This window comes from Falco biarmicus, chromosome 16, assembly GCF_023638135.1.
Source record: "Falco biarmicus isolate bFalBia1 chromosome 16, bFalBia1.pri, whole genome shotgun sequence".
Classification (NCBI taxonomy): Eukaryota; Metazoa; Chordata; class Aves; order Falconiformes; family Falconidae; genus Falco; species Falco biarmicus.
In genome coordinates this window covers 9,493,995-9,521,032 of record NC_079303.1, presented here as the reverse complement: position 1 = coordinate 9,521,032, position 27,038 = coordinate 9,493,995, and the positions used below count along the sequence as shown (strand labels likewise).

General features: G+C 48.0%; 1 protein-coding gene across 1 annotated transcript; it reads left to right on the top strand.

Annotated features, from left to right (window-relative positions):
• Window positions 1–1,606: 1,606 nt before the first annotated feature.
• On the top strand, window positions 1,607–26,328 carry LOC130159860 (ankyrin repeat domain-containing protein 26-like). The gene is made up of 5 exons (XM_056361892.1): window positions 1,607–1,741; window positions 3,685–3,898; window positions 6,072–6,255; window positions 8,007–8,096; window positions 26,284–26,328. The coding sequence occupies exons 1-5, from the start codon at window positions 1,615–1,617 to the stop codon at window positions 26,326–26,328; spliced, it is 660 nt and encodes a 219-aa protein (XP_056217867.1). The 5' UTR covers window positions 1,607–1,614.
• Window positions 26,329–27,038: the final 710 nt, after the last annotated feature.

Here is a 27,038-nt window from a genome sequence, read left to right as displayed (position 1 = left end):
GGGGAAGGGTTTTAAATACTTGGGCATATTCCATGATCTTTACAGTCAAGTCTGTGATTTTATCATAGATATTTTTTGTCTCAGTTGTTTCTGGACATCATCTTAATGTCTGTTTCACAGAAATATTTTTTATAAACCTAGTAACTTGGTGATTTCTTTCTTTCTTTCTGTGTAATGCAGTAAAATTGCCCTGAATGCCAAAGTTGCAAAGAAAGGTAAAAGACAGCCTTCAAAGCAGAGGGCTCATCAGCAGATGAGCTCTTCCAGTGGCAATCATGGTCAAGTACCGGATGAGAGCACTTCCAGTGAAACATCTGAGGATGAAGGAAGGTATGCATGTAAGGAATGTTGAAAATAAAACTTACTTAATGATAAAAATTGGCCTGAGAGCTAGAGGCAAGTTTGGGTTTTTGTTGTGTGTTTAGGTTTTTTGTAAACCTGATGCATATGAAGATTCTTGTTCTTTCATGTGACCGCCTGATGTTCTTTCTTGTTCTTTCTTGTTCTTTCCTGTGACTACCTGATGCGCTTTGTGTTGACAAACAGTTCACTTTTGTTTAGAGTGCTTTTGAACATGCTGGCCAAGTTAACAATAAGGTCACGTGCACAAATTCTGATTCATTACATGAGTGTGTGTGCACAGGCATAGAAGTATTTCATGTGTTTAAAAAGGGTGAGGTATCTCAGTTTTTTTCACGGCAGGTATCTCAGGATTTTTTGCCCTGCTCCCCACTCCACCTTTTCTCTTGCAGCTGCGTACCCTCCTGACTTCTTGCCCACCCTGAACTTACTTGTGTGGGTTGTGGCAAAGTGAGAAAGAGCAAGTTGTTGACACTGTTCAGCCCTAGCTAAAAATCTGGTGTGTTATCAACACTGTTTTGGTCAGAAGTCTAACACACAGCCCTGTGTGGGCTGCTGTGAAGAAAATAAACTGCATCCCAGCCAGACCCAGGACACCAGAGAATCCAAAATTACAGTTCTTTGACCTGTAGGAGAAGGATTCTCGGTACTGAAGAGAGCTAAACCCCTGGTATTAAACAGGGAATGCACGTAACCGTATAGCTACATGTCTGTAGCTGTAAGATTTCTGTCACTTTGCGTGAAGTTTAGGGAACAGTTATTTCAACTATTTGCTTAATATCTTGCGGAAAAATTAGCCTTCCAGTAGACATTAATAGTACACAATAATTGTTTCAGTCTTGAACTATATCTAGCAAAGTTGCTATACCAGATTTTAGTTTAATTCAGTTCTGCAATTAAGTTTTCAAAGCTACTGTAGGTATTATTCATAATGCAAAGTAAGCATTTCAGTACTGAAATATATTTCTGTTTTCTAGACCTGCAGCAACACCCAGGAGTGAAAGGAATGAGGTACTGTAAAACTAGTTTCTTGGTAAACAGTCTCTATCAGCTTTTAATCACGTAGATGGGAGCAGTGTTTATGTAGTGATCAACCAGATGTACAAATTGCTGCTGGTATGCAGCTTTATTGTATTTGAGACAAATCTGTGGGCTGTGAAGGAGAGAATGAATCATTCATGCATTTGTAATGGTCTGTAATACTAGACAGTGGAATTACAGAAAGTACTGTATTTTTTGTAGGTCAGCATACCAATGGAAGTAACTGATGGCCCTGGTTTAACTCACTCATCTGACCCAACTTCAGAGGATGTCCGGTTGGAAGCTTCAACCTACAAGGAGACTATGCTGCTGTTGGAAGAGCTTGGTGTGGTTCATATGGGTATGTTTTCAAGTCTCTGTCTTCAGCTGTTACAAGTTCCCCTTAAAACATGATTTCTTTGTATGCGCTCCTAAGTATTTTAATTTCATATTTTGATATAGTATCTCTTTGTGACTAGAGATCCCCCTCAAAAGCTGTGAAACTGTCACCTGACCTGAGACGTTGCCTGCATTACCAGCCGATGTGCCTTACGTTATCATTGGTTCTCTGTCTAGTCAGAGCTGGAGAAGCAGTTTCTTGCAAAGTACAGTTCAGCTCCTTCTAATGCGGTCATCAAAAGTCAGCAAGAGCTTTTTCTTCTTTATATCCCCTTGATGTGGTTTACGCCCAGCCACACCTAAACACCTAAGCACCACACAGCCACTCACTTGTTCCACCCCAGTGGGGTGGGGGAGAGCATCGGAAAGGGAAAAGTGAGAAAACTCATGGGTCGGCATGAAAACAGGTTAATAGCAAAAGCCACGCACGCAAGCAAAGCAAAGCAAGGAATTCATCCAGCACGTCCCATGGGCAGGCGGGTGTTCAGCCACCTCCAGGACAGCAGGGCTCCGTCACGCATAACAAATACTTGGGAAGACAAAGTGCCATCACTCTGGATGTCCCTCCCTTCCTTCGTCCTCCCCCAGCTTTATATGCTGAGCATGATGCCGCATGGCATGGCACATCCCTTGGGTCAGCTGGGGTCAGCTGTCCCAGCCGTGTCCCGGCCCGGCTCCTTGCGTACCCCCAGCCTGCTCGCTGGTGGGGTGGGGTGAGGAGCAGGAAAGGCCTTGGCTCTGTGTGAGCGCTGCTGGGCCGTAACGAACACATCCCCGTGCTACCAACCCTGTTTGCGGCACAACTGCAAAACATGGCCCCGTACCAGCGACTGCGAAGAAAATTAACACTATCCCAGCCACAACCAGCACACCCCTCAACAGCTAATGACAAAGAGTACAGCAAAATAATGGCTTTGCTTAAAAATAGTAAGTACATATATATAACAAATTTCAACTGTCATAAGATGCTTGCATATATGCACAAGGCATTATATAAACATAAGCATCACTTACTAGGGCTCTTAAACTATGCTAAAATTTCATTAGGCAAGTGTTAACCTTGGCCGAAGGCCAAACTCCCCCCCCAGTGCTGCCACTGCCCGTCCTTGACAAAATGGGGTGAAAAAGCTTGTGGGTCAGTGTGAAGGCAGGGCTGTCACTTCCCAGGGACTGTCACTGGCAAAACAGACTCCACGGATTAAAATACATTTGGATAGTGAGAAACAAAGACCCCAAACCTGAGAAGGACACGTCGGCACCCCCCCTGCTCAAGCTCTGCCGCGCTCCTTCCCTGCCACCTCCCCAGGCAGCGCGGGGAGGCTGCGGTCGGCAGTCGGGACGTAGCAGTTTCTCTGCTGCTCCTTCCTCGTCCCTTTTCCCTGCTCCAGTGTGAGTCCTCCCCCAGGCTGCAGTCCTTTGGGGAAAATCTCCTCCAGCCTGGGCCCTCCATGGGTCGCAGGTCCTTCGGGAAGGATCCGCCTGCTCTGGCACGGGGTCCTCCGCAGCACTGCGCTGTGGGTATCTGCTCCAGCATGGTTCTCTCCGGGGCTGCAGGGGAATCTCTGCTCTGGCACCTGGAGCAGCACCTCTCCCTCCTCCTTCGCTGACCTGGGTGTTCGTTTGCAGGGCTGGTTTTCACATGCTTTTCCCCTTCTCTGCCCGTGTGGTGGTTTCGCCCTTTCCTACATTTGTTTTTCCTGAGGAGCTGCCAGCACGGCTGAGAGGCTGAGCTGTGCCCTGCGGTGGGTCCATTGAAACCGTCCATGTCCAGCACGGGGCGACCCCTGGCTTCTCACAGGGACCTTCCCACTAACCTGCCACCTGCACCTAATACAGCAAAGCACTGAACAGCTTATCCATTGGGCAGTATTTGTGCAGCTTTGTGTCTTTTCTGTCTCAAAACAGGTTCTGCTACTTTGTTGAAAATGCAAAACATACTTCTTGAATATGAACGGAGAATAGAACGTCAGAAAAATCAGTATAAAGCGCTCTCAAGAGAAGTAAGGAAATTGGAAGACGAAAGGGAGGAGTCACAGTTCAGAGCGGAGAAGACTCAAGATTTGAAATCCGTGTTGGCTCACCAAGAAGCAGAATGGAAAAGGGATATCCAAAGCCTTAAGTATGTAAATTGTGGTCTGATAATGTATTATCTTGGTAGTGGTTTTGTTCCGAAAGACACTGATGGTGCAGGCAACAGGATGAGAAGTTTCCAGGCTTTTGGGTTTGGGTTTTTTGAATCCCGTGGGCCAGTTATGCTATGAAGTACATAATGTGAGAGGGGAAAAACGTCCGGATACCAGCTCCATGTACAGTCTTCTGGATGTTGTTCTAACTTTGTTTTCTAGCAAGAAAAGAGCAAGAGAGTGTGTACAGGGAAATCAGATTTATAAGAGAGATTTGAGAGATGGTTGGGTGTTTGGTTTTTTTTCATTTTGTCCTTGCAGCTTCAGTTGGCCTATAATACTAGGATTTCTGGTAACTCCACCCAGTGCAAGTCAAACCAGAGCTTAGAGCATTTGTTTGCTTACCTGTTTGTTTGTTGGAAGGGTCAAGTTTGGGATTGCCCCTTTCCCCACACTCCTGAGCTAGACCCGGAGGCGTGAGGTTTCTCATCGCTGTTGACATCACGTCCGACAGGGGTGGCCAGCAGGCACCGTAGGCAGTTGAGCAAGGACAACTGCAGAGCCCTGGCCTGGGAGGGGAGATCTCCTCGTGGTGATCCCCGGAGGGATGGCGTGGCTGGGGAGCTGGCCCAGCAGGGCCAGGCGGCCCAGGCAGAGAGCGAGCTCAGCAGGAGCCACCGTGAGCTGGCAGCTGGGGCGGCCCGCAGCGGCCTGGGCTGTCTGGGGGGCAGCAGTGCCAGGGCACTGGGGGCAGGCAGTGCCCACCCCTCCTCAGGGCTTGCTGAGCTGTGTCTCGAGCCCGGGGTCCGGTTTTTGGCCGCCCAGCCCAGGAGATCTTGCCCAGCCCGTGTGAGGTCGGCAGGGAGATGCCGGGCTGGCCCGGGGGCAGGAGCACCAGCCCTGTGAGGGGAGGCTGCGGGAGCTGGGCCTGGGGGAGTTGGGCCTCCCAGCGCGGGGGAGGGGAGTACGAGGAAGACGAGGCCGGTCCCAGCTTGGCCTGGGTTTGACTTCAGCAGGTGTTCAAAATCCTCAAGCATCTGTCAAGTATAAAGAAGTAGTATTTTCATTCTAAGTGAATTCTCCAAGCAGCGTTAAATTTATTTTTAATTCGCAACTTTTTGCGAAATTACACTAGAAATTACATGTAAAGCTTTTTCCTTGCAATATACGCCATTCAAATACAAATGCTTCTGTCAGTCTTTCAAGTAATTTTAGTGGTGGTTGATTCTTGTTTTGCAGAATTTCTAAAGCAGGCTTTCAATTGGCAGTTCTTCCCTTACGTTGACGATTTTTTTTAATTTATTTTTTTGTTCACTGTTGCGAGTATATGGGAAAAAATAGTCAAAATAATGATCAAACACAAAGCTGCTTGCTTGTTTGGGTACCGTGGGCACACCATGGACCGTTTTTTACCATGTCAGTGCTTATTGCTGATTGTTTCAGTTGGTAAAGAAGCTGACCTTCCATAAGGCTTTCCTTGTAAGTCAGCTTCAAAATGGAATTGCTGTAGTTTCTCCCAGAGGTAGATCCAACTGAGGTTTAAAACTGTTTTTAATCGTATTCAGCTTAAACCCCATGCATTTCTGAATCTGGTTTTGAACACTGACATCCTTCTGGAGTAAACAGAAGCTGCTTGTTCTGCCTGTGGTCAGCAGTTGTTTTAGACTTACAGAAGGCTTGCTGAAAAATTGTTGGGTCTGCCATAGATAAGTGGCGTGCTGATTCACCAGTATTGCTTCTGGTCACTGAATCCGTAATGTGTAGGCAATGCTCAGTATACTAAGAAAATGTATACTAACCATAGTAAAAGTTTGCGATGCTTTGATCTGATGAGACAACAAACTCCTTTTTCAACAAAATGGCTGTAATATGAAGATGGGTTTTTTTAATTTTATTATAGAAGTGTGCACACTGGTGTGTGTTTCCCTATACAAACTTACAAATAACTGATAAATCACTCAAAGTTTTTTTTCTGTATCTTGTACAGCTGATACCATGCACAATGGAATGAAGTTAGAATTCTTTAAAAAGTTGAAAAGTACAGTAAAAATATGAACTCTGAAAACGTTTAACATTTTTTATGGTTTGAGTTGTCTCTGCAAGTCCATCATTGGAATATCTACTTTTATATCAGTGCTTTTGTTTCTCAAATACTCCGTTAAATCCCAGATGTTCTTTGAAACAAGAAGAAGAAAAGAGGCTCAGAGTAGAAGTGCTGTGTGAGAAAAGGAGAGAAGACCTCCGAAGGAAAGAAGATCAATATTGTAAAGAGATGGAGGAGAAACAGAAACTTGAGTTACAGTCTAGGAATTCAGAAGTGGAGTTAAGAACACTGAGAAAGCTCTTGAAACAGGTATATTAAATAATGAATTAAACTCTTTGTCTTATTTTCTGCTTCTTTTCAATTGTATTCCGGTATGCCTAGAGAAGGAGGCGCTTTGTTCACGGAAGAGGCGCTGGATAACAATTGTCAAATTTTGAGAACAGTAGAGTACAGTTGGTTCACAATTGGGTTGTTCTTTTTTTTTTTGCTTTGCAGTTTATTATTCCTTTTTTCCTTTTTCAAAATTTAGGTTTCATTTGTATTTCAGGCAAAGCCTGACCTTTTTTTGAATTACTACAAAACATCCTGTATTTTGCCTTCTTAAATTTTCCTAAGAAAATTTAAATTTATTTATTTATAGGTGGATTATCATAACGGTGGGGAATCAAAAATGTTTTCAAGTATGCAAGGGAGAATGGGAAGATGTATTGCTAGCTCTGTTTTTTCTTAAGATGCAAGCAGTTTTATTGTATTACTGTAGGCTGAAGAGGAACGTGATGAAACACAGAGACAGCTCTCTCAGGAAAAGAGGGCCAGAGCCCTTCAAGAAGGAATTTTGAACAACCACCTTGGGAGACAAACGGAACTAGAAGAAGAGACAAGAAGATCTATAGGAAAAAAATCAGAGGTAAGCAGATTTTTTTTCTAATAAATCAAATTTCACCATGTTTGTTTTAAAGTCATAATAAATCTTACATAGCTTTTTCTGTTTCTTGATGGTTTATTTACTGTTTACCCGTGTAACTTACCTGGGTAAATACCTTTCTTGTTTTCTCTTATGTCTAAAAGTTCTGGAAAGCAGCATCACTCCTGTATGTACCTGAATTACTTGTGCAAGTAGGAAACTAATAGAAGACACTATTTACCCCGTTTCTTAACCTATCTGTTATTTTCCATTTCATAGACATTTTGTCATCGCTTTTTAGGCTTTCTAGCAGTGAAACACCTAGCTACCTATGGCAAGGTTGACCAGGAAGAAAGTTGTTTGACAGTGTTTGTGTTTCCATTGCTTTTTTTTTTTAAATTAGTTATTCCCTTATTGAACTTACTTCAAGTATGCCTTTCTTTGCCACCTCCACATAACTAAAATTTTATGATCGACTATCAGCAATGAATTCAACTCTCTGTAAGAGTCAGAGTAACTGGAGGAGAAAAAGCAATCATAAACACTGTATTAAAAAAGATCTTGAAAAGAGTTTACTGAATTTCCTAAAGAATGTGCAGTGCCTTGAAGCCTTTTTGTTCTTGGCTGTGCTGCCCAATAAATGTAGGGTGAATGTGTTCAAGTGGAAGAAAGTTATACATACAATAAAGAGGAAATATACAGGACTATGCATTCCGGGGGTGATTGAGTCTTATAGCTAACTTTCAGTAATACAAAAGGATAAGTGTTCAGAAGACATTTGAGAAGGAAATTACCCTTTCTAGCCTTGTTTTTACCAGATCTGTAGCACAACTAATTCAACCTTAAAGGCAGTATTATAAAGGCATGCACATACAAGAAAGCGCTGTCATTTTAAAAGCTTTGGTTGCTGGTTTAAGGGGGGAAAAAAACGAAACTGTGTATTTGGGATGTTCATTTAGGTTTTAAGGATATGTTGCACTTCCGTTGTGTACGTACATTGTACATGTGCATGGGTTCACAGAGTAGCTTATTGCCTGAAACTTCATCTTTGAAGTCATGCTTCAGTACTAGAAATGTTAAAATGCAGTTTATTGCTGCAGGTTTTTTGTAGATTCATTTCCCAATTGGCTCTTTATTCATTTTCCCTGTCATTCAGGAATCCAGCACTGATAGAGAACAGGATCTGTTGTACAAGAATCAGTTACTACAAGATGAGATTGCTGTGCTAAGGCTAGAACTCACTCAAGTAAGACTTAGGCACCAGGAGGAACAAGGAAAATATTTAAAGGAAAATGAGACCTTGAAAGAAAAAAATGAAGCTCTCAAAAAGGAACTTAAACTGAACAAGGAAGCATTAAGACAAATGTTTTTTCAGTTCAACGCGGAGCTGGACTTAGTAAAGACAGAATCTGCAGTGCTGACTTCCAAACTTGAGCAGACAAACAAAAGCAAAGACAGACTAGAGACAGAAATTGAATCATTTCGTTCCTCCCTGAACGCTGCAGTTCAAGAACTTGAACTTCATTTGTCATCAAAAAGCAAATGCTGAACGAAGATTTCCCAGAGAACGTGATGAATGCCTTTGCTTGCAAGTCGAGCTCCATCGTGACCTCTCTGACGTGCAAGAAACCAACAAGAGCTTGTCTCTGCAGCTGTGTAAAGCTAAAAGCAAAGCTAACAGGCTAGAAAATGAGCTTCACCAGTTGAAGCAAATGCTCAGAGAAAAAGCTTTGCTTTTAGAAATGACAAAAAAGAATAAGTCAAGGCCAGTGTCGGGCACAGGAATGTGATCATGCTCGACAACTTGAGAAAGATCCAGTAAGCGAACCTGTAATAAAACAGGAGTCCTTGCAGGAGCGATTGGCCCAGCTCCAGAGTGAAAACCTTTTACTCCATCAGCAATGGGAAGAGATGCAGAACAAGAGGATCATGAAAGAAAAAAATAGTGGATTATGGGCAGGACCGTTTTAATGACATTTTCAACAAACTTAGAGCTGATACAGAAAAGCAAGTTTATCTAATAGAAGAGTGAAACAAGGATTTAAATGCCAAGTGTACTGATTTAAGGGAACAAGTCTTTAAATATGAGACTGACGTAGTAGAAAGACAGGTAAAGTATATGCGTAGAAAGAACAATTTAAAGTTTGTCCGTTCTTGAAATCAGTTTGTTCCTACAATGTATCCGGTGCAAGTTACATGCATGGGACCAAAGAATACTGATTTGTTCTGGTTTGTTATGTTTCCCTCGGAATTGCGGAAAGTTTTGGCAGCGGGGATATTAGTCCTCAGATCTAAGCAGAGAACAGAAAAAAGGTATCCAAGTCTAAGCTTTGATCAAGAAAGGTGATTCTTCTCTAGAACTTTTTTCCATCTATTTTCCTTAGTCCATGTTATGCCCTATAGAATAGTCTTAAGTATTGGATGGTTTTGATGTAAGTATTGCACTGATGACATGAATGAGAGTGGTATAAAAGGAGGAACCATCCAATACACGAGGGCTGAGAAATGAAGATACAGAGAAGTGAAGTGGTTGGGGGATAGATTTATATGAAGCTTCTATAGAGGGGGAAAAAAATAGGTTCTCTGTAAGCTGCTATCAAGACTGAAGAGTATTAGTAATGTCCAGCTGTTGATTTCTGTATGTGTTTTGAGGGTTCTGAGGGGCCTGCCTGTTCCTCAAAGTTCATGTCAGACGGTGACCTTAAGCTTTCTCTTTTATGATGTGTAGCCACACTCCAGCAGTACTGTCAATCATTGTGAACTGTGACTTGCTTTGTATTCTTACTACCAAATAATGGGTTTCCTTTTGAAGATCATGTGAGAGAGTGTGTGTGTGTATATGTATATAGCTATATATATATATGAGCTATCCAGATTTTTGTAAACCTAATCTATCAGTATTTCTAAAACGAGCTGAGTAAGAAGACTACAAGAGGATGTGATTCAACATACCCTTAAAGTGTATCTCAAAGGAGCTTTCAGATATTTGTATTCATTTAATTGTATTTGTATAGTGAAGAAACAGAACAAAGAACAATCTAACACAAAGTCCTGCCTTCAGTCACCGGAGTAATATTTGCAGTCAAACTGTGGCTCTTGGATCACAACAGATTTCTTTGGGTTTTGTTAGGAAAAAATACCCGATTGCAGTGTGTTCCTGTGTATTGTTCAAGGAAGAACAATACCTGAGCCTTTTTTATGTGTTAGGAAACAGAAATCCTCATGAACAGCTGCTGATAGTCAAAGGTGCTCAGCTGAGAAAGATGATGAGAGGTCATCATCTGTGCAGATGCCTGCTGGTGGCAGGCAAAATTTCATACTTTTGGGTTCAATCTAGACAGGTCTAATTGTATAACAAAATAAGTTAAAGGCGTATTTCATGTTCTTAGAACTTTCTTCATGCTAATTTAACTGTTTCGTTAGGGCATGTTTGGACAACTGCAGCAGGAGCAGTGCCCTCGATTAAAAAAAAAAAGCCCAGAACTGCTTTGTGCAAGGAAGTATGTAAACTCTGCCTATCAGCATTGCTGCTTTGAGCAACTGAATTGTTCTTCAGTTATCCGACAAGCCGACACGCTGCCCATCAAATGAGAACCAGAACGTATGCCATTTGCAAGATGGGGCAGCCATAAGCTTTCAACCACTTTCCAGCAAGATCAATTCAAGCAAGGTTGTGTATTCATGGATCTTCTCCTCTGCAGAGCCATGAAGAAAACATGAACCGCACTCCCCAAAGGCAAAGGAGCAAACTGAGGGAGAGCAGCTCACTGGCGCCTTTCAGAGCTTCAACAGTCTGGAGAAACGGGGAAAAACACCCGTACAAAGATAAACAGCAGCCAAGAAGCACTTTTATAAAATTTATATTGGGGCCTGTTCCAGATCTCAGAATGACTTTATTGCTTTGCATGACTATTAGACCAAGGCCTAAAGTGGAGTGATAGCTTCTGCTTGCCGGGGCATGGTAAGATCACTCAAACGAGTGACCTGAGGTTAAAAAAGTGCTCCATTTCAGTGACACTCCCCAAGCTGCTTTCACCACCAAACAAAAAAAGATTTGCTTTCTCCAGTATGGTGGGAATGATGCCATAAAGTCGGTCAGGGAGAAAAACCCTCTAAGCCTTGCTTGCAAGTTTCAGAAGGCCGGCATTCTTTATGGCAGTGCTGGGAGCACGGGGGAATGTTTCCTCTGAGCGTGCTCACCCAGTTCCTCGAGCGTACGCACTATGGACAGCAGAGCACTTGCACACTCATAGCGCATTACACATGCATTTTCAGTCAGGCACGGGATGGGTTACAAGTTGCTTGCTTTAATGCAAACGAGCACACACCCTCAGACAGCACTGCTGAGGTTTTTTACTAGCTCCCCGTGCTCCCCAAGCGGGGCCTTGCCCTCTCTCGGGGGGTATCTGAGTCAGAGGTCACGATCTCCCCCCCCAACAATTACCTTTGTCCGAATTCCAACCAACATTCTGCGGATCGCAGCACTCTTATCGGCTTGTCTCCTCCTGCGACCACAACGTCCTCACCCGGAGGCTCTTTTTTCCCCCACCCATTCTTTGTTCCCCATCCTTCCCAAGGCTGACTCCCTGCATGAGAGGTCCCTTAATTCGTCACTTTTAACAGCTTTAGAGAGTCAGCTTGGCCTAACCTTTGTGCGCAGGTGTGTTTAACGTAGAGCTACACAGCAAATCAGAGCGTGGTAACCGGGGAGCTCAGACATCTTGTCCCTTTGCCGAGCCAGCAGCCTTCCCTTAACAGAATCCCTGGACATAAATGTATATACGGTGGAATCTATACAGTGGCATCAAACGTCCCGCCAGACACCACATCCGTCCCTAAAATCCTTCCCCCCAAACAACCCTGAAAGACTTCCCTTGACCCCCTCCTCCACCCCAGGCTGTTCCTGAAATCATCCCCCACCTCCACCTCCCCGCCCTGGCCCTAAAACATTTCCCCCAGACCCTGGTCCAGCCCTAAAGTCCCTCCCCCAACCTCCGTCCAGCCCTAAAGTCCTTCCCCCAACCCCCCGGTCCTTCCCTAAAGGCCTCCATCAAACCATCCCTAAAACCCTTCCCCCAGACTCCCCACTCTGTTCTCTAAATAACACACACACCCCCACCCTACCCCACCCCGATTTATCAATACACACCCCCCCACCTGCCTCCACCTCCCCCACCCCCCATACACCCACTCCCACAAACACACATCCTTGCCCCACCCCCCACCCCCACACACCCTGGTCCATCCCCACCCGTCCCTCCCTAAACCCCTTCCCCCGCCCCCTCCCCTACTCCCGTCCCTCTGTCCCTGGCATGGCCCAACTGCCCAGCACCGCCAGACCACTCTGGCCCAAACACCATAAGGCAATGGTTCCCACCTGCCAATAGCCAGTCGAGGAACATTTTTTTTTTCCTAAATAAAGACATTTTTGCTTCATATGCTGCCCACTATGCCAAATTATGTCTTGCTGACTGACTGGATACCCAGCAAAGATGAACTCCACATCAAATCGATCAAACATATCAATCATTGAAACATATCCAAGGCAGTTTCTTGTATTATAATACAGGAAAATAGCATGCAATATGATAAAAGGAACCAGTGGCAGTTACTGTGAGCGATATGATAAAAGAGCAATAGGAGCGAAGCACCAAATTGTCACTGCAAAGCCTTAACGTGACTAAGGAAAAGGAGACATCGCCAATTCCAACCCCAACATCACACAGGACCACCCTTTATCTGGGAGCGCCCTTGCAGCCGGCACCAGCAGTCTCTCGGGACCTGGGAACTTCCCCTGGAGAAGGTGCCAGAAAGGAATCCTCTTGCTGCTTCTCAATCTGCCCTGGCAGACATATGACGCACATCATAAAAGTTCTGCTCCCTGCTTTCTGTGGTGAAAAATTGACCAAAACCTTTTGCGCTCATGCAGAGCCAAAAAGATACATTTTAGGAAAGGGCAGCACTGCTCCCCTGGAGAAGGTGGCAGGAAGGAATTCTCTTGCTGCTTCTCACCCTGCCCTGGCACCCATGTGAGGAACAGCACAGCACAAAAATTCTGCTCCCTGATTTCTGTGGTGAGCAAAATTGACCCTTTAGAGTTGCAATCATTAAGAGCCCCAAAAAATCATCTTGGGAAAGTGCAGCACAGCTCCCCTGGAGAAGGTGCCAGGAAGGAATTCTCTTGCTGCTTCTCAACCTGCCCTGGCAGACGTGTGAGGCACAGCACAAAAGTTCTGCTCCCTGATTTCTGTGGTGAGCAAAATTGACACGGCACATTTGCAATAATACACAGACCCAAGAAGTCACCTTGGAAAAGTAAAAGCGCAACACTGCTCCCCTGGAGAAGGTGCAAGGAAGGAGTTCTCTTGCTGTTTCTCACCCTCCCCTTGCAGCCATGTAAGGAACAGCACAAAAGTGCTGCTCCCTGCTTTCTGCTCTGAGAAAAAGAAAATTGACCTCTCATACCTGGAATCATTCACATTCCAAAAGAAGCCACCTTGGGAACGTGCAGCGCTGCTCCCCTGGAGAAGGTGCCAGGAAGGAATTCTCCTGCTGCTTTTCACCCTGCCCTGGTAGCCCTGTCAGGCACAGAGCATAAATTCTGCTCCCTGATTTCTGTGGTGAGCAAAATTGGCCTCTTTTCATTGGCAATCATGCACAGCCCAAAGAAACTCACCTTGACAAAGTGCAGCAGTGCTCCCTGGAGAAGGTGCCAGGAAGGAATCCTCTTGCTGTTTCTCTCCCTGCCCTTGCAACCATGTGGGGAGAAGCACAAAAGTTCTTCTCCCTGCTTTCTGTGGTGAGAAAATTGACTCGAACCTTTTGCACTCATGCAGAACCAGAGCTCACCCGGTGAAAGTGCAGCACTGCTCCCCTGGAGAAGGTGCCAGGCAGGAATTCTCTTGCTGCTTCTCACCATGCCCTGGCAGCCATGTGAGGCACAGCACAAAAATTCTGCTCCCTGCTTTCTGTGGTGAATGAAATTGACCGGTTTAGTTGTACTCATGCAGAGACAAGACTTTTCTTACTCGAAAGCAAAACCAGAAAGCCACACAGGCTTGGGAATCCTCTTGTTCTTCTGCGTGGCTGGTGACTTCCCATGGCTATTCCTCAAGGCAGGAGAAACAACCATGAATTTGGAAGCCCACGTAAATTCAAGTACACTTAGTCCTCTGACAGTCACTACTTATGGGCCAGCAGTCCTCTCACCCCTCCACAGATCTGCCTCTTAGTCCTCTAGCAGTCATCCTCCATGGAGGGACCACAAGTCCTCCACACCTACCTACCAACTCACCAGAAATGAGTCAGACCACACCAGAAGTGACACTGCCTGACCTGCAGGAGATATAGAAACCATCATTACTGGTCGACAAGACAGAAAAAACACCACCATCCACCAGACAGCAGAAAAACAACCAGAAGAAACATTGTATACAAACCAAAGGCCCCCATCCAAACCCTGCAAAGGCCAAAAACATGAAAAAAGGCACTCTCCACATAAAAAAACCAAACCAAAACCACACAAAGAACACATAATAAGATCACACTACCATAACCCCAGGAACTCAGAGCCAACAAACCCAGATTCTGTCCATAACAATAACACGCTTTAACGCTTCACTCGCTTAACTTCTGGCATACCACAACCTTGTCGCCCCCAAACCCCAACACGCTGTAGCCCTAAGGCAACACAAAATGGAACACAAAGTCCCTGGAGATCTCTGTCAGGGCCTTCAGGTGGACCCTGACCTCAGGCATCGCAACCTTGAAGTGGGAGCCAGGTGGAGGCACCAGAACATCACCGGCACCCATCTTCACACCCTGAAACAGTGCCTGGGATAAACGCTCCTGGGCAGAAAGACTGAGGCACTCGGAGGCTTTGAACCGGCTGGCCACAGTCACAGGGCTTGAGCTCATCATTTCTGTGTCAGAGCCACCAGGCAGGTGGCCCCATCCTCCCAGAGAGACCGCTCAGGGCACCTGTACCCAGCTCCAGGGGGCTGGACACACAGCCTCGGATCCATGGGGGGAGGGGTGCTTTAATCCTGGGAGCAGGATTTGTAACAGTGCCCCTGAGGAGGAAAGCCTCCTCAGGCCTGGAAGCCTGAGAGACATCCCTGCGCTGCTCCACACGTCACCAAAAGCAGGGGCTGAGGAAGGCTGCTTTGGGGCCCGTCGAGGGAACCAGCTCCCCTGGGCTGCTCTGCGGCCACCGGCTGCCGTTGCTGTCACGCAGGTCTCAGTGCTGCTCTGCAGTCGGCCGTCACCTCCCCGCGGGACACTCCCCAGCGCAGCACACGTCTGCACTGGCTCTCCCTGGGGACAAAGATCACAAGCGAGGGGTGGGCTTGGCTTTGCCCCCAGTCCCAGGCTGCCACCAGAGAGACCTGCCACCCCCGCCCCAGCTGTGCGATGTGGGCACCACGTGCAGCTGCAGCTGTGGGTCAGGGCAGCTGTGGGCAGGGGGCAAGCCCCGTGGCGGTGCCCCCGGCGCTGGCAGCAGGCAGAGCTGGGGGAGCGAGGGGCAGCCCAGGGCAGCCGGCAGCCGGCGGCGGGGCCCGTCAGGGTGCAGCACCCTCAGCAATGCCCGGCTCCTTGCGCCTCGGCCCCAGGGCTGCAGCGCAGGGCTGGCCCCAGCCGGGGCTGGGCTGGGAACAGCCAGGCAGGGCCCCTGGCACCCCGGCACGCACCTGCTCCCTGCGTGGGGCGGCCTGGTCCTTTGCAATCGACCCCGTGGCACCCAGAGAAGGGCCCTGCCCTGGGCCTGAGCCATCGCTGCAGGCAGGAGGCCTTCCTCGGCGTCCGTCCCTCAAATCCCTCCCTCCGGCCCCCACGATCCATCCCTAAAACACTTCCCCTCGCCCCCAGTCCCTGCGAGCGGGGAATCCGCCTCCCCAGCTTTGAGCCCGGGCGGCGCAAGCCCCCCCAGGGCTCACCCTGCCATCCATGTGGTTCCTGGAAGAAACACCATCCCGCCATGCCCGCAGGCAAACCGCTATCCCTACGGACACAATGGGGGCAGCCGGCACGGGGCGGGGGGGGGGGGTGTGTCACTCTCGGGGCTATTCTAGTGAGCAACACTCAGAGAGGCCAAAAACTGGAGTGCAGGGGTGATGCCGGCATTACAGCCGGCTGCAAGCGAAAGGCACTCAATGGGCATGGGCGCTGCTGGGAGGGAAAGCGCCACGTCAGGACGGTCGGCAATCTCGGCTGGCTGGGAGGGAGCTCCATCGAGCGCTCAGAGTCGAGGCTTGAGATCCTTGCAGCCACGGAGGTTTTTGCACGGAGAGCTGCGCTAAGCAAGGCTGGTTTATCACTTTGGCTGCAACACGAGCGTGCTGCACCCATGCATGTGTGCTTCCCCTGAGCCGACAGAGAACTTTCTCTCCTGGGCTTTGTTCCCTCTGGGACAGCGGCTGTGAGCGAGGCAGGGCTGTCAGATATGCACAGCAGGGGTCGAGGGGCTCAGAACGGATAAACCCCCCGGCCTGCGCCCGGCCCTGCCCCTCTCTTACAGCCTCCATGGCAGTTCCCCTGCAGCTGAGTAGAACCATCAACGCTCTGTCTTCAGTGCAGTTTCTTGTACATAGAAAAAGGGGACAGCACAAAGCGTGAAGCAGAGCCAAGAAGGTGGCACCTGATTTTAAAAAGAATACATTCAGTACATCACAAAAAAATGCGGTGGAACTCACTCTTCCAATTGGGTTAGGCAGGAGGAAAATGGATTTGGAAAGCTCACTTCAAGCTATAAGGTGGCTACTGAACACAGACTCTCCCGTGCATGTCCTGCACATTGGTTCCGCGCCTTGGACATGCCTGCGGTTTCCCTGAAGCACCCTCTCTGGGTTACTCTTCCAAAGGGGTTCCTGGGACATCTGCATAGGGAAGCTGCCTGAAGCAATCACCGTTTGTTATCCTGTCAGGTTTCAGCCAGGGCAGATAGCCTGTGCATGCAGGGACTACAGACTTTTTCTGTAACTACAGACTTTTTCTGTTAACACACTGATCTTGCAGAGAAGTCATGCACTGTGCAATTAAAAACAGAGAACAGTGCGAAACTAGTTTTGGCCTTCAAGGCATTTCTGACCTAATTACATTGAACTTTATTTGCTCAGAAGCCCTTAAAAAGTGCTCCAGTTGAAGGCAGTTTCCTGATCAGCTCTGGGTTCAGACTAACTCCTATACACCTACAGCCGTCCAACTCTGAAAAGTCACACAAGGACCCCCCTACATCACCCCAGCTTTGAAGTGTCACTTCCAGTGCCTCCCCCTGGGCTAGAAGCATTTCCTTGCTGCCCCAAACGGAATTTCAAAGCTTCAGAGACACCCTTTGGAGAGCCTGCCCCACCTCTCAGCACCACGAAGACACAGGTGCTGACGCCCAAAGGCACTTCCAAGTCCTGTCCCTGCCTTCCCCGCAGAACCCTCCACCTCCGAACTCTCCCCAGCCCCGGAGAAGGGGCAGGGATACCTCGCTGTGCTGGAAGCCGGGACAGCGCGAGGCAATTCAGCATCCTACAGCCGGATGGCCTCAACGTTCGGGGCCAGCAAAGCACCCTGCCCTGCGCACTACTGCAAAAGCAGGCTGAAGAAGGTTGCCATCCTACCAGAGCTGGAGGGGAAGAAACTGCAGTGAATATCACAGCAGGTACGCTGCCTGCAGCTGTTAGGTGCTACCGCTCAACGCCGTCCCAGGTAAGGAGTGCCGACACTTTCCTCAGCCTCACAGACCCCCTGCGAGCCCAGGGACCTGGCCTCACTGATTTAGGGCTCCCACAGACGGGAATTTGCTCTCCGAGGAAATGCAGTCATTGCAATCAACCTTTCCTCCCCAAAACATCAGCTGGAATGTGGATAACTGGCTAGCTGAAAAGGGTCACATAGACATAGTCCAGCTGGCTGGACAAAAATGCACATGGCTCTCAGCTTACCTGAAGTAAAGCAAAATACACTGTCCTTGGCTGTTCTTGTTACACAATAACAGGAAGATTGCGGTGGGAAAAGAATGTTGCAGGTGGGAACAGAAAACTACAGAAGAGAAACAAGGGGCGGGCTTGGTATTTAGGCAACTAACCAATAATGAGCTTAACTTTTGTAATATGTATAAGCTAATTATAGCAAGGTATAAAAGGTGACTGTGAGAAACAATAAACGAAGTCTGCTGATCACTCATATTGAGTGACTGTGTCTTCCCTCCGTCGCGACAAATGGCGCCCGAACATTCAATTGCTGAAGTTCAGCATAAAAATCGTATCAAGCAGGATTCAACACACGCTGGATCACTCAACAGAAGAGTTGGCAAGGACATTGCCAAGAGATGCCAGACACGACTGGGTATCTGTTTTGGTGGTGACGACTAGATCTGGAAATCCCAGAGGGAAGCTGTACAGGGATTTACAAGGTCCTGCCTACGTATTTCCACAGTGAAAAGCAGCAGCCTGCTTGAATAGCATCCTGGAAGCTTCCATAGCCTTGCCAGGCTTTGGTAGGAGCCTCTTGGACCTTCACGCTTCCCAGGAGAAAGAGCAAAGAGCCTTCTCTTGACCCCTGTTTTCCTGGGGAAGAAACTGAAGCAACTCAGGTGCACTAAGGCAGATGGCAGGTCTTTGCTGCGTTCTGGACCTCAGCTCCTGCACCAAGACCTCTGGGACCAAGCAACTCCGAGCTAACTACCAGCCAGCTGAACTGGTTTCCTTGCAGGTGCAGTGTCCAAAATGCATTACCTTCTCCAGTTCAGCAAACTGGAAAAACAGTGACTGTCTTCTCAGACCAACAGGAACAGTACAGGCTGTCCACGACACAGCACACATCGGGCGCTTGACCAGGAGACTGCCCAAATACCACGTGCTTGTGGCCTCCCAGGGAATGGGTATATTTGGCCAACAGGGCCACATAACCATTTCAGAAGGTGCTGAGGATTAAGGAGGTTGCTGGTAGCTACTACAGCATGCTAGAGCACTTTCCAGGAGATCTGAGAGAGACAAAGCTCTAGAAAAGGCTCCCAACCCACGCACCAGGTATTTGCTACATCTTTTGCCGGTGCGCCCATTGGCATTCTGGTTTGGGGCTAAAGTGTAGTTTTGAAGCCGCTGCCAGCTCATCTCCACTTAAGAGCTCATTCTAATGAAGAATATTTGATCCCAGGGACCAGATCAAACCTACTGGAGAACCAGGTCCTGGACCACACCCTGTTTTTCTCAGGGTCTCGATACCAATTGCTTTGATCTACAATCTCTGATTGCACTTGCTACTCTAGACAAACTGCTGATAAAGCTGCTGATAAATTCTTAAATGTCTCTTCCACCAGCTCAGAGCTTGCCCATTTCTTAACACTGCCCTTGGTCTGCAGGAACTGAGCTCCTAGAGCTGTCGTCTGCCCCGCAGGATCTTCCACAGCCCGAGGGCAGTCCAGCTGCCTTCTTACAATTGCTCCTTCAGTCTAACAGAATCAGTCTTGCACGACTGTGCTCTGAAGACACCGTTGCACTATAAAACTCCACTCTGCAGCTTGCAGGGTTTTAGCAGAGGTTGCGCCATGCTTCAAACACTATAATCAACAGCAAAACCCACGTGCCCTGCCCATTTCCAGCCATGGCAGCAGCACGGCAGCTCAGGTGCTCCGGTTCCTTTTTGTCGCTGTTTCCCAACTATATTATCACGCCACAGTGTTTTGCACAAAAAAAGATGAGCTCCCTACCTCTGCGTGCTGATGCAGTAGCGGGCCTCCCGGTTACCAACATTGCGAACCAGCAGCGTTTTCTGGGTGCTGTACTTGACTGGACAGGCTGAGAAGTTCACCTGGTCGGGGAAGTCCAGGATAGCTCGGGCACCTATAGCTCGGAGAGGCACAACAAACTTCTCCCCTTTCTGTGATGCAGATGAGCTCGTGCAAATAATCCTGCAGGGAAAGAAACAATCTCAGCACAATGCATTTAGCACCATTCCCACGGCAGAAGAAAAACTGCTGTTTTCTAGGACTGTAGCAGTATCATTCAGTAACGCAACAGTACTTTTTACCTTCATGACCTTTCATTCCAGTAGCATGACTTGCACAGGGTTGTTAACTTGCAAAGAAGAAACAAGCCCACTGATTCACCCGCTTTCGCAGCAAGCTGGCAGCACCACAATTATCTGATGCTTTGATTCCGAGGCACCAAAACAGAGTCGCTTCACGCAAGGGATCACAGCACTAATGGAACCTGCTTCGATCGCCACCGCAGACTGTTGGAAGCACCACTGAGAACCCAGCTGTGCCACAGCACTAACTCCAATGCCAGCAACGCGGCGACCTCGTTGAAGCTTGGCAGGGGATGCTCAGGTACACTTTCAAAAGGACTTCAGCACATACGTGATCAACGGTCAGTCGCTGGGGAAATGCTTCACAAGCTGGACACGGTAATTGCGGCAGCGTCAGGGCAGTGCAGGGTACGGCTGTATTTCCTGCCCCTTCTCACAGCGTTATAGGGCCAAGGCTGGGGACATGCACCCTTCAAAAGCCACCTGATCTATCTCCCCACACCAGAGCCGGCTCAGCTCCAGACCCAAACTGTTTTTGCAAGAGGTTTCACAGGTACTTCAAAGCACTAACAGTTCCACCCCTGCCCTCAGCAGCCTACGCCAGCTCTGCGCTAGAGTTAAAGGGTGTTAGCTGTGTCTGAACTCAGTTTCCCTTGACATCTCACCCAGCCCCAGGGGACACAGAGACAGCTCTGGCTGATGCCTTAATCGAACCCCTCTGTAAGGTCTGTCCTAGAGGAGTAAGTGACGGGGTGCCTGGTTAGCACACCCACCCCAGGCAGGCGGCATCGGGAGCTGCACACGGGGGACACTCAGACACCCCACCAGAGCAAAGCCGGCTGTGCAGTCCCAGCCACTGGCTCGTTCAGAACAGAGCCAGGCAATCCCCCCCGCGCCCCGGCTGCCTGGCGTTTAGCAGCAGGAAGGCAAATCAAATTACCAAAAGCATTTTACTGTAGGGATGAGCAGAGCAGTCTCCAGATGTATGGCATGGCGTCGCTGCGCTGGAACTATCACCTTGCCCCCACTGAAATCAGTGGTAAAGCTGCTGCCACAGGGCCAGGAGCCATTACCCCCAGCAGCGCTCTTGTTGATGAGCTGATCAAAGCTCTGCTTCTCATCACTCACTGGCTGCCCTGGTTTTTTCCTCAGTGCTTTTAATTAATTTGATATTTTCATCATTGTTGAAGCAGCAGGTGCTTTGATTTAGGAATTGCATACAGCAGCAAACTCCCTTCAGCAGAACTGGTCCAGACTCCTCCACGGCTGGGATTTCCGCTCCCATCCCCATCCCCTCCTGGAAGGGCCCTAAGGCAGCCAGCCCAGGCACAGACACGTACCTATTGCTCTAACGTAAGCGCTGACAGCCAGCGCCTCACCCACCACCCAGCACCTTGCCTACCACCTGCTCAGCTGGGGTTTAAGGTTGTCAACACAGATGCTGCCCCATCCAAGACAAAAAGAATAATCTCTTTTTCTAGACATCTCAAATATTCACCCTAGAAACTGCAGAAGGGCTTTTGCTTTTCCTATTTGGAAGGTAAAATACTAGGAAGGGAACTGCAGCAAGCAACCTGCATGATTTAATACCGCATTTCAGGAAAGCGTTTCATCTTCAGCAAGTCGTTCTGAATTAGCAAGTTTGTACTCAATCTTGCAGCTAAGCCCTCTAAAATAAAAGCTATGGGCAGCCCATATGAATTTAAAGCACCTGTTATCTGGGTACTTCACGTCCTGCACTGTTTAGATCCTCAGAAACTCATTAGCAAATGAAGAATGTTATTTGCTTTTGTTGTTGTTGTTATTTCGGCCACATTACTGTAACAAAGGCATTGCAAAGCCAATTGAAAGCTACCTGCCTTATTAAGTCTTGGCATGCCATATTTACTTAGCTCCCTCTTCCAGGTGCCAGGTAGGCAGGGGAGGATGCAAGTTCAGATCAGCAGGAGGATAAAGAAAAAAGGAACTTCAACAACTGGAGCTACTTGAAGGAAGTAAAAGGAAGTAATTGTCAAGTCGTTGTCATTGCTAAGGAGCAAACGGATCAACAGCAATGCAATTAAGAGCCCAAGAAATAAATCCCCCCCTCCCCCAAAAGCAAGCACAGGCAGCCTTCCCAGCTCCATTGCTGGTGAGGGGCACTGGGACCACCTGCACAGCAATGCACAAGGGATTTCTCCAGGGACCTGAGGGCAAGGCTAAAGCAGCAAGGATTTGGTTTCACAGAGACAACCACGACCTTGGGAGAGAAAGCTGCCTCTCACCATTCATGCAGATGCACATCATGTCCCAAGCCCCCTCTCCAGGGACACCGTGGAACATGGCATCCCGTGCAAGGCTTGACTCAGCACTTCAGAGCAGGCTGACCCTTCAGCCACGCTCTACCACCCCACCAAAGTGGGACCTTGCACCAGGCTGAATGCAGCGTCAGCCCAAACAGGGCGAAACCCAAGGCAGGAGGGGTGCTAGGCAGAAGCTGGCTGTTTGTGTCGCTGTGGACCCATGGTCCCTTAAGCTTTTGAAAGCTGAATTGCCCTCCCTTGGGGGCAACAGGTTGCAAAGTCTCTACTGCAGCACTGCCTCGTGCTGCGAGGGCACTAACCCTGCTACACACTTGCTTGCAGCCTAGGGGCACAGTTGGGACCAGTGCAAAATGTTGTTCTGCTTCGCAACTGCAAACCCTTAGCAGACTGTTTAAGACCAGGTTTCTAAATAAACGTGCCTGGATGACAGAGGGGTTGCATCCCATCTATGCTCTAAAGTTTGTTGTGTTTAGACACAGCTTCAGGCTATAGGTTTTCATGCAAATATGACTTCATCCTGCATACAACTCCCCTCTCAGTTTCAAGGAAGATACAGACAGTTGTACGATGGTTCCCCTTCTCGTGCTCCCCTGTGACAAGCAGTAAATTACAAGCTCTGGCCTTCCAGGTTTCACCACTGGCAGCTGAACTGGCACCCACTGAGACTGAAGCAGCTGCTCATCTTGGGTGTTGTTTCAGGCTCTTTGTAAACTCAGGCTAACAGTAATTACTGTCACAGCAATATTAACCCTAACTGCCCAGAACCCCAAACTCAGATGTCAGTTTCCCTGCATAACCTATCCCAAATCCTGCACTGAATTCCTTGCAGCAGACGACTTGCACAGAAAAGATCCTTGTAGCATGAGGTCACACGGCAAGCCAAGCAGGGAAAGCTCCCGCTGAAACCCTGATACCAGAAAGTCTGGAAAATAAGGGCCGTGACAACAGAGGAGAGACCGGAGGATGAAGATCCGTTCGCAGCAGAGGGGGTGCCCCTGCGCCTGCCCCCCTCAGCCGCCGGTTCGCAGGAGTCTTTGAAATGAGTCACTTGGCTTCACGTTCATGTGGTGCTGGGCCATTTGCCTTGGTCTTCTGCCCCTTTCCTCCCCACACGAGTCATCTTGAAAGTATACTTGGAATAGCTTCTGGGCGCTACAAAGCATCTAACAGGGCTGCGCTGAATTGTAAAGGACTTCATTTCAGTAATGCAGTAACTCGCTGTCCTGTCGTATTTCATAGTAATCAATGTGCATTAATTCAGTCTCCACTGAGCATCAGTAATGAATTTCACAAACCTCACAGACTGAACTTGCATTGCCTGAAAACAGTGCACTGCTACAGTGAAAAGAGCAAGACGACAACACGGAATAAGCTGTGCTATGTTTTTATGTGCTTCTTACTTCCTTCTTCCTTTACAATAAACTATTAATAAGCCTGTAGGACGCACAAATGGAAGTATTTCTGTCTGTTGTTTATCTGCCAGTCAGTGCCACAATGGTTTCCAGTTCAGCAGAGGCCGTCAGACCGTAATGCAAGAACACGTGGGAACAGGGGCTGGCACAAGAACACCCACGCTGTACAACTGGAGCCATAAAACAGAAAACGTGCAAATCAGAAGCAGCAAGAGTAACAAATTGGAAATGTTGCCCAGCAGAAAAATTAGCAGTTCATTTATAACACAAGTGTCAATAAACCAAGAGGCACACCAGCTGTTTATTTATTTTCTGACAGTCCAATCACATGGCACATTCCCAAATGACTGCCAGACAGCAGGGAACTGCTCATTTTCCAAGAAAGGGCTACGTGGCACACAGCATTTCAGCCACCAACAGCTCACATGGCCCTAGTACTTAAGGCTTGGCCACAACTGTACTCCTTTGATTCAGGAGTGACTTCACTGAAGTCAGACTTACCCCAGGGAAGAACAGATTCAAAGCAAGAGAATTATACAAACCAACTCCCCATCAGGAAGACCCGCATCCCAGTTCACTGGGTTACCCACAGTCCCTGTGGATCGTGCAGCATCAGGGATGTAGAGGTTGTTCAAAGGCAGCACTCCTGAGCCTTCCACAATTAACACACAGATACTCTGCAGGCAAGCAACTGCAAGTCCAGCACAGGTGGCTTTACGGAACCATTTCCCAAAGCCTGCCTCTTGGCTAAGGGCTTTGCAAGGTGCTCTGCACCTCCTGACCATGCTACTGATGCATTTCTAGCTCAGCTACAGCACTCTGGCACTCCGCTGACTCACGCTCCATCAAGTATGAGCCAAAACATTCCGTTTGTACAACATTCTGGTTCTGCTGTACAATCCCCTTGTGCTCCTCACCAAGCAGCCCACATCCCTCCCCCAATGCCCTGCAAGGAGCACAAAACCCAGGTCAGCAGAAACCGCCAGGGTGTCGCTGAAGCTGTGCAGAGGACCTCGCTGGCACAGCTCCCTAATGCCACACACTCACCAGTTCAAGGGCAAGACAAGGGACAAAGTACTGGACATGAGTGCTCCTGGGGGTTCTCTCACCCTACTTCTATTTGGGGTGATGTTCATGTGTTGCTCTGCTGCTTCTCTCTAGCTGAAGAGCAGCAATTTGCCCTTCATGGGAACCGATTTACTTCCACCCCAAAAATGAATGCTCATGAATACTAATAAATCACATTTTAAAGGAAGCAGCGTCCTCTGCAAAGCCTACCTCGGTGAGGTTAAGCTCTTATGTCACTTGGGCAGTATGGAGAACTGCCCTAGGCCAAGGTCATTTTAACCTTCCATACGAATGATGTAAAACCATTTCTCAGTCCCTCCCCAAAGCAACAGATCATTTCACAAGCTCAGGGAGCCAGGGACCGCAGGGCATTTCCTCTTTAGTTTGCTACAGCCACGCTGTTTGAGGATAGGACAGGGCATTAAACTAAATCTAAGCAGCAAACAGAAGATGAGAGAACAGCTGTGCCCAAAGGGATCCTGCGCCTCTGGCCTGGCGCAGAAGCATCAGCTGGCTCAGAGCTATCCCCTAACCTCGCCTCGCCCACACAGCCACACAAAGAACCCTGCCAAGAGGCAGCAGAGTGCTGGTGCAAAGAATCAGCCTGTCTGTCTGTGTTCCCCTGTAGGACAAGGCCTCAAGGACAAGAGTCCAAGTACTGATCGCCTGATGAATAGACACTTGTTAGAACTTGCAGGGCACAAGCCCTGGGAACCAAGGAACAAGCTAACTGCAGACCCCTGAGCCGTCACAGTTGAGGAGGCAACCAGACGGACAGAGAAACAAGTAGCCAGAGAAGGGAACGGATGGCGCCGATATGTAACTTTGTTAATCAAGAAAGCCGCGTAGAAAGAAACCCCCTAATTTGGGAATAGAAATTGTTGCTATGTCAAGGTAAACTAATAAGTTCCTATTGTTCTAACGGTGTGCCTTAAGTATCAACCGATCAGTGTTTTTACGCTTAAGATTTAACCAATCAGTGTGTAATATGTAGAAGGTAGAAACGTATAATTGTAAGAAAATCACTAATAAACCAACAACTTGCTTGCATCAAGCTGTGTCCCGTCTCTTCATTCGCCGCAAATTGGTGACCCTGACGTGATCCAGTGAAGGATCTGACGTGAAGGGCTCTCGAATTGCCTAACTGAGCGACATGCAGCGAATCCCACAGAACTTTGAATGATCTGCTGAAAGGAAGCGGGAGCCGACCAGAAATCCCTCCGGAGTTGAGAGGTGAGCTGTGGGAAATCCGTAATGGGGAATCAGGCTTCGTCCCCAGAAGGAGACGTTTATGAGCTTATGAAAGGTCTCCCTAACAAACATGAGAAAAGTATTTCTGGGCATGACCTTAAAGCAATGCTTAAGTGGGTGCAAGTAAATATGCCTGCAGTGACTGCAACTACAATTTTCACGCGGGAACTTTGGGACGACACAGGGGTGAAATTGTGGGATTCTGCGACAAAAGGCGATACTGAGTCCCACCATCTGCTCTCTTCGTGGAGAGTTATTTTTGAGACTATGAAAGCACAAAAAGAAAAGGCAGAGGAAGGAGAGGAGGAGTCGCAAGCTCATATAGCCCTGTCCTTATCAGCCTCTAAATCACAGTGCTCTAAACCCCTGGGTGTCAATGCAGTGGGGTATCCGCCAGAAGAAGACCCCTTTGACCCGGGACCGGTAGACCCTGAACAAGAGCCTGATTTATACCCTCCTGATCTGCGTGATGTGTGGGCAAAAATAAAGAAACAAGCCTTAAAGGAGGGGGATCTAGAAATGGCTAAAACTATAGTTGCTCCGGTCTTGTATTCTCAGGGTCGGGCAGGGGGAGCACGATGGGAGGCTCTTTCCTTTTTGGTTGTTAAAGAACTGCGCCGCACTGTTACGGAACGTGGCATTTCTTCTCCCTATTTTATAAGCCTGTTATCTTCTGTGTTTGATACTTATATCATGCTCCTCATGATTTGAAACCTTTAGCACGATTGCTGCTAACCCCGACTCAGTATACGTTGTGGGAGTCGCACTGGAGAGGGGGACTGCAAGCACTCCTGCTCACGTACGTTAACCGTAATGATGCTGCATTAGCTGCACTGACAATAGAGCACCGTACGGGCACCGGGGCACGTGCTGATCCGGTAGCGCGGGCTCAACACTGCCCCCGTGCGGCTCTCGAGGCAATTAGAGAAGAGGCGAAAAAGGCTTTTTTCCAGGTTCCTGATGTACAAAAGCCACAAAAAGCTTTTACTAACATCACTCAGGAGTCTCGAGAACCTTATATGCAGTTTATTGATAGACTAAAACAGGCTTTGGAACATCAAGTAGATAATGCGGAAGATTGGGATATATTGCTAACAAAACTAGCTGTTGAAAATGCTAATGCCGATTGTAAAAGGC

Excerpts from the sequence above, each read along its gene's own strand:
- LOC130159860 (XM_056361892.1), top strand. The coding sequence starts at position 1,615 with ATGGAAGTAACTGATGGCCCTGGTTTAACTCACTCATCTGACCCAACT. Across the intron at positions 3,899-6,071 it reads AGGGATATCCAAAGCCTTAA|ATGTTCTTTGAAACAAGAAG; the intron begins GTATGTAAATTG and ends GTTAAATCCCAG. Across the intron at positions 8,097-26,283 it reads TAAGGCTAGAACTCACTCAA|TGGGGTATCCGCCAGAAGAA; the intron begins GTAAGACTTAGG and ends GTGTCAATGCAG.